The 16,083-nt window shown below is 46.1% G+C and overlaps 1 protein-coding gene across 1 annotated transcript in view; it reads right to left on the bottom strand.

Moving 5' to 3' along the window:
* STRIP2 (striatin interacting protein 2) overlaps positions 1-16,083 on the bottom strand; it is a 79,321-nt gene that overhangs the window by 45,542 nt on the left and 17,696 nt on the right. The window contains exon 2 of the mRNA XM_079992404.1: positions 11,397-11,466. Coding sequence (XP_079848530.1) covers positions 11,397-11,466 — 70 coding nt within the window. The remainder of the gene's footprint in view (positions 1-11,396; positions 11,467-16,083) is intronic.

The following is a 16,083-nucleotide window of genomic DNA, read 5'->3' as shown; positions in this document are numbered from 1 at the left end:
CCATCCTAAGAGCAGGGCAAGCAAGGTAGCTCAGTGGGTAGAGCACGAGACTCTTCATCTCAGCGCCGTGGGTTCGAGCCCCATGTTGGGCAAGAGATTCCTCCACTGCAGGGGGTTGGGCTAGATGACCCTTCGGGTCCCTTCCACATCTACAATTCTAGGATTCTTTTTAAATATATATATATAATAATTTTATTTATAGTTTCCATTTATATACATTTCAATAGTTTGACAATAGTTCTAACTCAACGTGCAGGAAATGATAAGAATAAATTTAACGAACCGCAGAAAGAGGAAGGAAGGTTTGAAACAGGCATAGGCAACCTCGGCCCTCCAGATGTTTTTTTTCTTTTCCAAAATTTTATTGATTTTCCAAAATTTTAAACAAGCAAACAAACAAAAATCATAGCTGAACTTGATCCAATCTTAATAACATTGTTAAATGACTTCCTCAAATTCCCTTGGCTGAATTTCATTATATATCATTGTAACGGTTTTCCAAAATAAAATCTCATAAAATTTACTTAATCCTCTTAATGTCTTTGTCTCTTTTCATTTTAACTTTAAACATGTTATTCTATAACTTCACATATTTAAATCCTTAGCCTATCTAATTTTTTGCAAGTGATTCTGTTTAATTTATCTTAGCACATTTGAGTAAATAGTCTTTGAAATTCTTCCATTCTTCCTGGTGCTTCTCCTCCTTCTGGTCCGGCCCTCCAGATGTTTTGGGACTACAACTCCCATCATCCCTGACCGCTGGCCCTGTTAGCTAGGGATGATGGGAGTTGTAGTCCCAAAAAGATCCAGATGGCCGAGTTTGCCTAGGCCTGGTTTGAAATGCGAGAACTACAATTCTACGATTCATGGCCTTCCAGATGATGCTTTTAGATCCATCCAAATGAGCGGCCATCGCTGCCTCCTGTGGCAATGAGTTCCACAGACTAACTATGCGCAACATGAAGAAGTATTTCCTCTTATCTGTCCATTCTTTTGTCAGTTTTTTTTCAGCCTTTGCTCCTAGGGGAGTCGCTCCCTCTAGTTGACCCTTTTGGCTGCCCCATTCCAAGTCTGCGATATCCTTTCCAAGATGAGGCAACCTGAACCCACACACAATATTCCAAATGCCTTCGCAGTGCAGACTTGCCCAATGGCATTATGGCATTGGCAGTTTAAATTTCGATTATTAGAAAGATGTTAATGAGGAGATTTCACCCCTCCCATATCCAAGAATCTCCTGACGAGTCTGCTGATTCTCCAGAGAGGAGGAGCAGTGTTCTGCTTTCTACTTATTCAGCTCCAGCACCAAGTCGGGCAGTCAGTGTGTCGGAGAGAGAGAGAGACTGAGTGTTAGAGATCGTGTATAGAGATAAGGTTGCTGCTAAGAGCAGCTGCAGACACTCAGTGCAGCATTCATTTATGCTTAGACCTATTTAGCTCTGTATATAGTTTTGTATTATAGTTGTAGTTATAGAATAAAAGAAGATATTCTACAGAGCTGCTCTCCGAGTCGTGTATACACTGCTAGACTCTGCTAGACTCTGCTGTGCGACGACTGTATTGTGGAAGTGAATCCGGTGCTCACAACTCTAAGCTGTGAGTCCACAGCTCTTTGACCTGGTGGTCTCTGGAAGTGCTACCCAGCTCGCCTAGCCCAGTCGGGGTTGAAGTGCATGAGTCCAGTTGGTGACACTGGCTCAAGGGCGATGCTGACAGTTAAATTATTTTTGTATGCCACAACTGCTGCTCGTATTTTGTTAATATGTTTAATTCCATAAGGTGAAGATTTAAGGATGTTAATGTTTAAGTTAAATTTCATAAGAATTGGGATTTGGAAAACCGTTAAAAGGACATGCAATGAAATTCAACCAAGGGGAAGCAAGGAAGTCACTTAAGAAAGTTAATAAGTGTAATTTTCAATAAGGCTATGATTTATGTTTGTTTGTCTTGTGTGTTTGTTTATAATATTGTGAAAACTAATTTTAAAAAAATGGAAAAAATAAATAAATTTCGACTATTTTCATTTGCTGCTTTGGAGAGAGGCCTTGGCACCTGTGTGCGCGCGCATGCATGTTTATGCGACTGCCAAGCCCTCAGCAAGAGGGACTTCCTATTTTTAGCTCAGGGGGCCTCTTGTCACTGCGGGGCTGGAATGCCTGTCGCCGGAGGGCAAATGGATTAGACAAATTCATTGGGAAGAAGGAAGGCTATCGATGGCTCCTAGCCTCAGTGGTGTGATGGCCTGGGAATCCGATTCAGAGGCTGAACCGGAGGAATCCCAGCCTGCACAGGAGTCCCCGCCTCCAGGGCCGGCTGAACTGGGGCAGGGCCTTGATTCTGAAGCGCCTGCACCTGTGCTGGATCCTCAGGAGCAGGAACCAGGTGAATCCACTCTGGCTCCGGACGTGGTTGAGGACTCAGTGCCTACAGGTGAGTCTCCCCCTGGGCCCAGTAACCCTTCAGCCTCTCCTGAACTGCAGAGGCTCAGGGCAGAGAGGCGAAGGGAACTGGTTTCTCTCAGGAGGAGTGCTCGCCTTAAGGCCAGGAGAGGCGGGTCTCCTGGGGGCCGGGACCGCCCCTGGCCTCAGAGAAGATAAAGGCCAGTCAGCCCGGTCCCAGGTTGCGGGAGCAACGTCGTTGATGAGCTGTTTCGGCCAGCATCCAGTCCTGTTTCCCCCAGAGTTCCTGTCCTTGCCCGGCTTCCCTCTGTGGACCCCGCTTCGCCCAAGGAGGACTGTCTGCCGACCCTCAACTCAGGTCCTGGACCTCGCCCCACGGTAACCTCCCCCCTGGACCAGCACAAGTGGCTATGCTCTGCCTTCCACAGTTGAAGGCAGCAACGCTTTTGAACCCCCGTTGCTGGGAAGCTCAGAAGGGGAGAGTTGGTCTTGCGTTCGAATCCTGCTGGTGGGTTTCCTATAGGCGAGTGTTCAGCCACTGTGGGAGCAGGGATGCTGGACTAGTTGGGCCATATAAAATATATTGTTTAGTCGTGTCCGACTCTTCGTGACCCCCTGGACCAGAGCACGCCAGGCCCTCCTGTCTTCCACTGCCTCCCGCAGTTTGGTCAAACTCAGGCTGGCAGCTTGGAGAACACTGTCCCACCATCTCGTCCTCTGTCGTCCCCTTCTCCTTGTGCCCTCCATCTTTCCCAACATCAGGGTCTTTTCCAGGGAGTCTTCTCTTCTCATGAGGTGGCCAAAGTATTGGAGCCTTGGCTTCAGGACCTGTCCTTCCAGTGAGCACTCAGGGCTGATTTCCTTCAGAATGGATAAGTTGGATCTTCTTGCAGTCCATGGGACTCTCAAGAGTCTCCTCCAGCACCAGAATTCAAATGAATCAATTCTTCAGCGATCAGCCTTCTTTATGGTCCAGCTCTCACTTCCATACATCACTACTGGGAAAACCATAGCTTTAACTATACGGACCTTTGTTGGCAAGATGATGTCTCTGCTTTTTAAGATGCTGTCTAGGTTTGCCATCGCCTTTCTCCCAAGGAGCAGGTGTCTTTTAATTTCGGGCTGCTGTCACCATCTGCAGTGATCATGGAGCCCAAGAAAGTAAAATCTCTCACTGCCTCCATTTCTTCCCCTTCTATTTGCCAGGAGGTGATGGGCCCAGTAGCCATGATCTTCGTTTTTTTGATGTTGAGCTTCAGACCATATTTTGCGCTCTCCACTTTCACCCTCATTAAAAGGTTCTTTAATTCCTCCTCGCTTTCTGCCATCAAGGTTGTGTCATCTGCATATCTGAGGTGGTTGATATTTATATTTATATTTCTGATATAACTGTAAAAACTACTCTGACAATTTATTATTCCCCAAAAATGGTTGTAAATATTAAGATTATATCAGCAAGAACGAGCCTTTCTGTAAAAAAAATAAAATGATTTAAATCAAGTCTTACCGACTAGTGATTTAAATCGATTTGATTTAAATCACATTCACCCTGGAAGGGATACCATCTAGCACAACCCCGCACAATGCAGGAATCTTTTTTCCGAAGTGAGACTCGAACTCACTTAAAGTTTATATTTGGAAATTTTGTAAAAATTTAATGAGGGAGAGAAAAATCGTGGAATGAAATTTCTATGACCCTAGTGGAAATGTTTTAAGAGATTAAGTTCAAATAGATATATTAATTTTAAGGAGAAATAAGATTTAAAAAAAGTTAAAACGGATTGTTAATTGGTGAAAGAAGAGAATGTAAAATTACAGTACATTAAGATAGATTATAAGCACAAAATAAAGAGGGAAAGGATTTGCTGAAATATTTAACTGAATTAGAATACAAAAAAGGGAGGTGGGAGGAGGTCAAGGAAACAAGCAAATGAAAGATATATTATGTGAAGGTTTGATGTGTTTTTTGCTTTTGTTTTTTCTTAATTTTTTATTTTTTATTTTTATTGTATTCTTTTTTATTGTGATACATTGTTTTGTTTTTTGTTTGATTTGGTGTTTTTCTGTTTCATGTGTAACCTTTAAAACCTCAATAAATATTATTATTTTTTTTTAAAAAAAGAGAGACTCGAACTCACAACCCTGGGATTCAGAGTCTCGTGCTCTACCAACTGAGCTCCTCTGACTCCCAGGCCAAAAAAGCCAACAATGTGAGATGCTCCCAACAGGAGAAAAAGCACCCATGTCAGAAATTCCTGCTCATCCTTGGCAGGGCGGAAAATGGGCAAGAAGCAGAAAGCCCACGAAGGGACACAGCCGGGCGAGGAAACAAGCACACAAACTGTGCTCTCTCTGCTACACTGTAAAAAGTGAAGGTAAAGGGACCCCTGACCATTAGTTCCAGTCATTACCGACTCTGGGGTTGCGGCACTCATCTCGCTTTACTGGCCGAGGGAGCCGGCGTACAGCTTCGGGGTCATGTGGCCAGCAGGACTAAGCCGCTTCTGGTGAACCAGAGCAGCGCACGGAAACGCCGTTCACCTTCCCGCCGGAGTGGTACCTATTTATCTACTTGCACTTTGACATGCTTTTGAACTGCTAGGAACAGGGACTGAACAACGGGAGCTCACCCCGTCACGGGGATTCGAACCGCCGACCTTCTGATTGGCAAGTCCTAGGCTCAGTGGTTTAGACCACACTATGGTTTAAAATGCTAACATCAGCAAAAGTAACATGCAAAGGTCTGTTGTATATGGGGAAATTGCCTTGCAAAACTGTGTTGACTGGTTGATAGTAAAGGTAAAGGGACCCCTGACCATTAGGTCCAGTCGCGGCCGACTCTGGGGTTGCAGCACTCATCTCGCTTTATTGGCCGAGGGAGCCGGCATACAGCTTCCGACTCATGTGGCCAGCATGACTAAGCCGCTTCTGGCGAACCAGAGCAGCACACGGAAACGCTGTTTACCTTCCCGCTGCTTACCTATTTATCTACTTGCACTTTGATATGCTTTTGAACTGCTAGGTTGGCAGGACCTAACAATGGGAGCTCACCCCGTCGCGGGGATTCGAACCGCTAACCTGCAAGTCCTAGGCTCTGTGGTTTAACCCACAGCGCCACCCGCATACGCTGACACCCGCCCTCTGGCATCGCGCCAACGTTGCCCAGAGTCTTTCCTTGCCAGCGTGACTGACACACACTCGGGCCACCGCGATCCTTGGAGATGAGGAGTTCTCTATAAATACAGCGTGATATTATTACACATCCTCTTACTGACAGATGTCTATTTTAAAAGCAGTTGGGAAAAGAGAGAGAGAGAGAGAGGGAGAGAGAGAGAGAGAGGTTTGCAACTGGTAGTTTTCTGGACACTGCAACTGAAATAAAGAAGGAATTTAAATTATTTGAAGAAAAAAAAACCGGGGAGGAGAACTGTATAATGCACTGTAGTAAAGAATTCCAGAGTGTTTGATCATTCAGTTGAATACTTGCAAAACTAACAGGGAGAATAAGAGGAAATACTATTCAAAAATTTAATGAAGAATGGTTAACTTTCGAACAATATCTTAAAAATTATACAGATAATGCAAGTCTCCTGGCAGATATGGATTAAATCTTGAAAACTGAGGGAAGGCATAGTAAAATCTGATTAGTTAAATGTAAGGAAAAGTAGAATAACTAATAGGAAATATGTACAGTTCAGATTGGCAATAAAGTATAAAGAGAAGAATTGGAAGTCTAATATTTGTGGTGTACACATAGGATATGTAGGTATGTTGGGTATGTATATAATGTATTGTAATGTAATGTAATGTAATGTATTGTATTTGTTAAGTTCTATGTAAAATGATGTAAAATAAAGATTATTTTTTTAAAAAAAGAATTCTGGAGTGTACCTTTCGGAACTAAGAGTGAAATACTACTGGAGCTAAATATATTGCTTAACCGAGGGTCTTGGTAATAATAAAATGATGATAGTATTATCGAAGCACCAATTTATTTATTAAATATACCATTAAGGTATATTTGGTATATATGGTATATGCCTTTTATACAAAATAACAAGGCAGCTTAAAGGATAAAATCAATGTAATAAACCAGTAAAATAGCAAAAATGCATTGAAAACAGCCACCCTACACACATGCAGATATCAGAGATTTAAAAATGTCTAATAAGGGACAGTGCCAGAAATGCTTTGATGGTATCTAATGTGTCTATAGAAGATTTTGGGGAGGGAGGGAGTTATTGGGCCGTTCTTGTTTTTGTTATGCGTTTTGTGTTTTTATATTGTGATTTTATGTTGTGAACTGCCCTGGGACCTGCGGGTATAGGGTGATATATAAATTCAGTACTTTTCTTTTTCTTAAAAAAAAAAAAAAAATGTTTCGGGATACTCTCATTTTCCTACGCAAATTGAAATACTTCCCTTCAATGAGGCCAAACGTAGATTCACAAAATGTTTAGGGGTATGCGTACCCCCAGAAAAAAACACTGTGTAAATTTAACAACAACTTCCAGGTTTCCCCTTCAGTGCAATAGAGAAAAAGCACAGAGAACATTTAAAAACACTACAAAAATAAAACAACAGAAACAGCAATTTGGATAATCCCTTCCAAGGGTTTAACGATAATCTAGCTCGCATTATGCGTAGAAACGGAAGGGTGTTGGGGGGTGAGTGTTCAGACCCCTGGGCTCTCACTTGTGGGGTGCCTCAGGGTTCCGTCCTCTCCCGCATGCTTTTCAACATCTACAAGCAGCCACTGGGAGAGATCATCGGGGGTTTAGGTTGGGTGTCCATCAATGTGCGGATGATACCCAGCTCTACCTCTCTTTCAAATCGGAACCAGTGAAGGCGGCAAAGGTCCTGTGTGAGTGTCTGGAGGCGGTTGGAGGATGGATGGTGGCTAACAGATTGAGGTTGAATCCTGACAAGACAGTAGTACTGTTCTTGGGGGGACAGGAGGCAGGCAGGTGTGGGGGACTCCCTGGTCCTGAATGGGATAACTGTGCCCCTGAAGGACCAGGTGAGCAGCCTGGGAGTCATTTTGGACTCACAGCTGTCCATGGAGGCGCAGGTCAATTCTGTGTCCAGGGCAGCTGTTTATCAGCGCCATCTGGTACGCAGAATGAGACCCTCCCTGCCCGCGGACACTGTCGCCAGAGTGGTGCATGCTCTGGTTATCTCTCGCTTGGACTACTGCAATGCGCTCTACGTGGGGCTACCTTTGAATGTGACCCAGAAACTGCAATTAATCCAGAATGCGGCAGCTAGATTGGTGACTGGGAGCGGCCGCCGAGACCACATAACACCGGTCTTGAAAGACCTACATTGGCTCCCAGTACGTTTCCAAGCACAATTCAAAGTGTTGGTGCTGACCTTTAAAACCCTAAATGGCCTTGGTCCAGTAGACCTGAAGGAGCGTCTCCACCCCCATCGTTCCACCCGGACACTGAGGTCCAGCTCCGAGGGCCTTCTGGCGGTTCCCTCCCTGCGAGAAGGAACACAGAGAACCAGGCAGAGGGCCTTCTCAGTGGTGGCGCCCACCCTGTGGAACTCCCTCCTACCAGATGATAAACAACTACCTGACATTTAGAAGACATCTGAAGGCAGCCCTGCTCAGGGAAGTTTTTAATGTGTGACATTTTAATGTATTTTTAATCTTTGTTGGAAACTGCCCAGAGTGGCTGGGGAGACCCAGCCAGGTGTGCAGGGTATAATAATAAATTGTTGTTGTTGTTGTTGCCAAGGGGTTTGCCCAGCATCAAAGATACCACAACTTACTGCACTAAAGGGTGATGATCCTCAGGGTTTCCGTTACAATTCTGTGATTCTATGAAAATGGTGTCTGGCAAATCTCCCTTCTCCCAGGCATCACTCCCCTAAATTCAAACATGGGACCAGGGCCGGATTTAGGGTTGATGAGGCCCTAAGGCAGGCTTAGGCAACCTTGGCCATCCAGACGTTTTGGGACTATAATTCCCATCATCCCTGACCACTGGTCCTGTTAGCTAGGGATGATGGGAGTAGTAGTCCCAAAACATCTGGAGGGCCGAGTTTGCCTATGCCTGCCCTAAGCTACTGAAGGTAATGGGGCCCTTTCTATGTCCAGCTGTCCTTTGTCAACAACAAATTGTCACTGTTTTTTGTGTTGAATATGTGCAATGTGGTATTTTATGGACCTCATAGGTATCTTGAGAAGAGAAGACTCCCTGGGAAAGACCCTGATGTTGGGAAAGATGGAGGGCACAAGGAGAAGGGGACGACAGAGGATGAGATGGTTGGACAGTGTTCTCGAAGCTACCAGCATGAGTTTGACCAAACTGCGGGAGGCAGTGGAAGACAGGAGGGCCTGGCGTGCTCTGGTCCAGCGGGTCACAAAGAGGCGGACACGACTAAACGACTAAACAACAACAAAAGTACAGTGGTGCCCCACAAGACGAATGCCTCGCAAGACGAAAAACCCGCTAGACGAAAGGGTTTTCCGTTTTGGAGGTGCTTCACAAAACGAATTTCCTGAGTGCTCACTGGAAGGACAGATCCTGAAGCTGAGGCTCCAAGACTTTGGCCACCTCATGAGAAGAGAAGACTCCCTGGAAAAGACCCTGATGTTGGGAAAGATGGAGGGCACAAGGAGAAGGGGACAACAGAGAACGAGATGGTTGGACAGCGTCTTCGAAGCTACAAACATGAGTCTGACCAAACTGCGGGAGGCAGTGGAAGACAGGAGTGCCTGGCATGTTCTGGTCCAGGGGGTCACGAAGAGTCGGACACGACTAAACGACTAAACAACAATAAGTATCTCAAGCCATTTGCACATGTTGTCATGCAACCAGTTCATGCAGAATGTAGGCACCCTATATATAGAAATAAGCAAACCAGTGATATTTTAGGGAGCAGGCGAGCAGGCGGGGGCCATGACTTCCATCATAGGAGCCTACACAGCACAAAACACGCTTGCTGTATGTAGGTTTTATTTTATTTGTTTTTTATCTTATATTTCAGAAATGTTTTTTTTCTTTTAAATTTTTTGGGGACCCCCAAGAGAGTGGGGCCCTAAGCTATAGCTTGTTTAGCTTATACATAAATCCGGCACTGCGTGGGACTCAGGCTAGCCTGGTGCTTTTATAAGGCAAGGTGGGAAAGCTCTCTGCCCCAAGGAGCTTACAGCCTAGAAATCTATGTGAGGGGAGAAAGCAGATGAAAGGAGGCAGCAGTGTGTGTGTGCAGGGGGGAATTTCTGCATTTATTCAGCTGGTGAATTTAAGCTTCATTACTTCTTGGGCAGCTCTTATGCAGCAGGGTTTCTCTCCTCGCTGCAAATCCTAACATGTACACATTTAAGAAAGATAAGAAGTGATGGGTTTGTTTCTTCTGCTAGCTGCCGACACAGCGGGGTGGGCAGTGAGCTGATGGAAGACACCCAAATCCCAAATCGCGAGCTTTCAATATCCTGGAAAACGACCCCGTCAAATAAACTAATACAGCGTGTTACAACGAAGGGCGTTTGTTTTTCGGGAGGAAATTCTGCCTCACGGAAGGGAACAGCTGACCTACATAGGCAGAGAGAAGCAGGGCAGTTTCGTGCCGATACATGGGGAGGTTTTCTGTTTTACAGCATGAAGCGCTCCTCTCTCTTTTTTCCCCATCTGTATTTTCATCAACAGTTTGGAACGCCAAATGCAATGTCGTCATTTTTTTGCAGAATACTCCCCACGACCTGGGCTGCTAAAAACCATTTCTGTTTGGACAAGCCGACCCAGATGCTTAGAAAGTTGATCTCATTTTAACCGGCTTCCGTATTTTAACCTTTGTAGGCCTGTGGATTGTTCTTACGTTTTATTGTTTTATCTTTTTTGGAGACTGCTTTGAGGTCTTTGCTCTTGTTTTTTAAAAAAGGGTCAAGTGCATATAAATATTATGAAATAAATAACTGGATAAATGTGGGTGGAGCGACAAATGTGAATTTTACTTTTGTTCGGAAGGCCAGTTTCTGCACCCGGATGGGCGGGCAGACAGACAGACAGACAGACAGACAGACGGACAGACTCTCCCGCTCTGTCCTCCCTTCGCTGCAATCTGCATTGTTTTATTGTTCCTGTTGCTGAGGGTTTGTCAGAGCCTTTGGCTAGAACAATAAACTGGTATCGACTGATCGTAACCTCCATCCACACAAACAAGAGGCATCGAACGGTTAAGGATCAAGGAAACATCCCAGTCCGGCAAAAGTGCGCAAGGAAGGTGCGAAGTAGGGCAGGCGAGGGGTGTGGCCTGGGAGATAGGGGTGTGGTCCAGGGGAAGGGGTGTGGTCCACAGGGGAGTGGCCAGGGGAAGGGGTGCTTCAGAGGGGGTGTCGCCTGAGGAGGGGGTGTGGTCCAGAGGGGAGTGGCCTAGGGGGAGATGTGTGGTCCAGGGGAAGGGGTGTGGCCCAGAGGGGAGTGGCCATGGGGAAGGGGTGTGGCCAGGGGAAAGGAGTGCTTCAGAGAGGGCATGGCACAAAGAGGGGTGTGGTCCAGAGGGTGTGGCCTAGGGGAAGGGGTGTGGCCAGGGGAAGGGGTGCTTTAGAGAAGGCGTGGCCTGAAGAGGGGTGTGGTCCAGAGGGTGTGGCCTAGGGGAAGGGGTGTGGCCAGGGGAAGGGGTGCTTCAGAGAAGGCGTGGCCTGAGGAGGGGATGTGGTCCAGGGGTTTTGTGACTTAAGGGGAAGGGCTGTGGTCCAGATGGGGTGTGGCCCCAGGAAAAGGGTGTGGATGAGGCAGACTCATGGAGGTGGAGAAGGCTCTTGGCAACTAGCCACAATGGCTATCCAGGGCGGAGGCGAGTGTTGCCCTGGTGCCTGTAGGCTCCCCATTGAGGCATCTGTTTGGCCACTGTGAGAAGAGGATCCTGGATTGGACAGGCTATGAGCCTGATCCAGCTGGAGGCTCTCCTTATGCTCTTCTGAGCTTCCCTTCCTTGCAGCAAAGGGAGCTCAGCGCACCATCATCCCCGCATGTCCTATTTTACCTGACAGTTCGGCAGCATAGATGTCAGAGTCCCCGTACTCAAACTCCAGGTTGGGGCAGTCCACCGAACCCTGAAACAGAAGACCCAAGTTAGCTGAGGCTGGCATAGCAGATGGCAGGACACACATACGCTGAGGTGATGGGTTCCGATCCAACCACAGCTCCTCCATAGCTGTGGAATGGCTCTCCCTGTGACTTGACTTCCCTGCTCTGTGAAATGGGCACTGCAGAAAAGTCCAGCGATCAGAATCGAGCAATCAAGAGATCAGTCAACTCTCTAGTACTGGGATAGTGACCCAACCACCACAAAGACCCTGTTGCTCATTGCTAGGTCCTTTGTGGGACCCTGCCTCAAACCCCTCAGCCCCCCCATCTCCTTTTCTGCCCCCTTGCAGCACATGGCCACCTCCATCCCTGTTACAAAAAAATACTGTCCCCTAGCAAAAAACCAGCACCCATTTCCCCCTCATTGCAACAGCATGGATCAAGTTTGAAGCCTTCTATGACATCAGAGCAGCTCAGCCAATGGCTGGCGGAGGCTGAGAATCGCCCACCACCCTCAAAAAAGCAGTTTTCAACCACAAGATTCAGTCCTTACAGAGCAGTGGCCTTGGGTACAATAATCCTAACACCACGGGGGGTGGGAAGACTTTTTCACCCCAAAGGCCGCATTCATTTATGGAGAAACTTCTGAGGGGTCTTGTTCCAGGGTGGGTGGGGCCAGAGGCAAAAACAGGCAGATCAACGGAGGCAATTTTTATCTTTGTGCAGTAGACTAGTTTCTGCACAACCAGTCCTCCCTATTCTCCTTCTGGATGACCAAGGGAGTTCAGAGACCTTGGTCCTGTCCGACTTGCATTCGACCGAGTGACTCTTCCAGTTGAGTCCTCCGACGTGATTAACGACCTGAGCTTTTGATGAGGCTCCAAGCACTTTCCCCCATTACGCAGAGTATCCAACACGCAGGGAAGGAGCCGAGATAGTATGAGCTACATTGCAAAGAGCGTTTGATTTCTAACTACGCAGACAGAAAAGAAATATACATGCTCTCTCTGTGAGAGCAGAGAGCAACTGAAAAACAAAGGAACAGGAAACCAATAACATCACATCCGTCTCCTGTCTACCTGAGGAGATTTCACCCCTCCCATATCCAAGAATCTCCTGACGAGTCTGCTGATTCCCCAGAGAGGAGGAGCAGTGTTCTGCTTTCTACTTATTAAGCTCCAACACCAAGTCAGTCAGTCAGTCAGTCAGTCAGTATGTCGGAGAGAGAGAGAGACTGAGTGTTAGAGATCGTGTATAGAGATAAGGTTGCTGCTAAGAGCAGCTGCAGACACTCAGTGTAGCATTCATTTATGCTTAGACTTATTTAGCTCTGTATATAGTTTTGTATTATAGTTGTAGTTATAGAATAAAAGAAGATATTCTACAGAGCTGCTCTCCGAGTCGTGTATACACTGCTAGAGTCTGCTATACTCTGCTGTGTGACGACTGTATTGTGGAAGTGAATCCGGTGCTCACAACTCTAAGCTGTGAGTCCACAGCACTTTGACCTGGTGGTCTCTGGAAGTGCTACCCAGTTCGCCTAGCCCAGTTGGGGTTGAAGTGCATGAGTCCAGTTGGTGACACTGGCTCAGGGGCGATGCTGACACTACTGTGAGAATTCCAACAGCCTGGAATCTCTGGAATGCAAAACAGAGTCTTGTGACTCCAAGCACTGCACAGTGGCAACACACAGAAACCAACAGGTCCAGTAACCCTGAAGGAGCGTCTCCACCCCCATCGTCCAGCCCGGACACTGAGGTCCAGATACGAAGGCTTTCTGGTGGTTCCCTCATTGCAAGAAGTGAGGTTACAGGGAACCAGGCAGAGGGCCTTCTCGGTGGTGGCACCCACCCTGTGAAACGCCCTCCGATCAGGTGTCAAGGAAATAAGCAGCTTCTTATTTTTAAAAGACATCTGAAGGCAACCCTGTTTGGGGAAGTTTTTAATATTTAGTGCAGATGGGCAGGGTATAAATTATTATTATTATTATTATTATTATTATTATTATTATTATTATTTCAGCAAAGTCGAGCCAGTGAAGATCATGGCTTGGGAGAGCAGGATGGGAGGGACGTCGATCTTTCCTGACTTCTGCTAGACATATCCCAAAGGGATTGTGATTTGTGGGTTAGAACTGAGTTTAGGCTGGAGCAAATTTCTAACTCCATTCATAGCACCCATTAGCCTTTAAATGATGGCCGCTGGTTAAGCTATCACCTACGTGGGACAGTGTCCCCTTAGGCTACTATCAGGGCCCTTTCCCCCTATAGAATATTACTGGGGCACAAACAATTCGTGGAATAGGGGAGAGGAGAATGAGTGCCACTCACTGAAGGGCTTTCAACCATTAGCTATTGACTTCCATCCTTTAAAAAAACAAACAACAACGGTTTATTTCTACTGCACCTCCAAGGTCTGCTCAAGCCTTGTCTGTATCCCCTCACCATTTGCAGGGAAGCTGCTATCCCCATTTTCGAAGCCAAACAGTAAAGAGAGCAATTGGCCCGAAGCCACTCAGGGATGCGGAACTCGAACTCGCAGCTCTGGAATAACAGTGACAGAAGGTGCCGGTTCAAAGGGTCAATTTGTGATTACTGACCGACGGGTCTTTATTCTCACATTCCCGAATTTTAGAAGCCGGTCGCTGATTCTGATCACAGGCAAGTACCAAATCTTGGGTTGCAGGTCTCTAGTCCTTAATGAGTGATATAGGCATGGCTGTCAACTTACAGATTTGAAAATAAGGGACCAGCAGCCTCGAAAATAAGGGATCAGCAGCCAAAATAAGGGATTTTAGTCAACCAGCAGCCAAACGAAGCCTCAAGCGGTGGTTCCCACAGCGCAGCAACCCGGCAAAGGGGATGCAGCAAGGAAAACCACCGTCCCCTCTCCGCTGGGAAGCGCTGAGCAAAGGCGAGTCCCCAGGCAACGTGGCCGATTTGATTGTCACAAGGCATGCAAGCTCCACTCCCCAGTCGTTCTCAGACTCCTTATTGGGTGAGCAACACAGTTGGAGCCTCCCTCCGTCCTGGCCGGCAGGGAGGGAGGGAGGGAGAGGAGCTGCTTCCTTTGAAACATGGGAAATTTAAGGGACATCATCAATAAGGGACAGCAGCGGGACACGGCGCTGGGATAAGGGACTTTCCCGCCAAATAAGGGACAGTTGACAGCTATGGATATATGCAGCCTCGCTCTGTTTTATGGCCAGGGGCCGGATTCTGTATCCCCTCCTGCTTTTCTCTCAGACCCAGATCAATTGAAGGACAAGCCTGCTGTCCGTTCTCTCTTTCGGAGATAAAACACACAACCTGAAAATAATTGGAAAGGAGCAGAGACGCATTGTCTGAATTCTGTGAGATTACGCAGCAGACATCGAGGGATTCAAAGCTGGTTAATATAATCCCGGAGGTGTGGAGAGCAAAGAAGCATTTTCGACAGGAAGGCCATCAGAATAAATCACACCAAGTAGCTCTTACTGGATTCTACTGAAGAAAGCCTTACCGCCTGGGTGCATAAAAATGCCTCAGATACGAAAGCGTTATAAAACTGCATTTCTTTCCTTCTTTTTAAAATTTTAACACTACAGCATGGAAAGTTGTCAGAGAGATGCGGTGCCACAACTGAAGAAAGATACTGACAAGTTGGAAGACACGCAAGGGAGAAAAAAGAAATTGTTATTTAGGGGAATTGAATTATATTCCGGAAACGTGGGAGATTACAAGGGGTAAAAAATAAATAAATGGATGTACCGTGCTATATTAGAAGCAAAAAGACTTGTTTTGATGAATTGGAAGAGCCGCGAAAAGATTCCATTGAGCACATGGACAGATTAGCTACATATGAACGAATTGCATGTCGATGCAAATTAAGAATGGATAAATATGAAGAATTCTGGAAGGAATACTTAAGCGATAAGGTGGATAGTGGTGGGAAGTTGGGCAAGGAGAGAAAGAGAGGGAAATATTGTTAAAAAGGTGTAGTCGTAGGTATATCAGTGTATTCAAATCTGAATTGTCAAATTGTGTTGTTAGTGTTCTTATGGTTTTTGTTGTATGTGTCTTTTGCGGTTGTTGTTTGTATTGAAAAAATGATTAAATAAATTAAAAAAATTATAATCAGGGGTCTGGAAACCAAGCCTGATGAGGAACGGTTGAAGGAGCTGGGTATATTTAGCCTGGAAAAGAGGAGACTGAGAGGAGATAGGATAGCCACCTTCCAATATCTCCAGGGCTGTTATATGAAAGAGGGAGAGAGCTTTTTCTCCCGTTCCAGAGTGGAGGACCAGAACCAACGGATTCAGGTTGCAATGAAGGAGATTCCGGACTCAGCAGTAAGAACGGACACTCTCAGAAAGTGGGTGACTCTCCTTCCTCGAAGGTTTTTAAGCAGAGGTCGGATAGCCTACTATCATGGATGCTTTAGTTGAGATTCCTGCATTGTAGGGGGTTGGACTAGATGACCACAGGGTCCCTTCCAACTCTACAATTCTGCGATTCTACAGAGAAATAGGAAATACAATTCTACGTATGTATATTAAACTAGCACATAATTTAGGAGAGCCATATTTCTTTCTAGGGTGCAGATTAGATAGATAGATAGATAGATAGATAGATAGATAGATAGATAGATAGATGGATAGATAG

Source organism: Podarcis cretensis, assembly GCF_951804945.1.
Source record: "Podarcis cretensis genome assembly, chromosome: 10".
NCBI lineage: Eukaryota > Metazoa > Chordata > Lepidosauria > Squamata > Lacertidae > Podarcis > Podarcis cretensis.
This window is presented reverse-complemented; position numbering and strand designations above follow the sequence as displayed.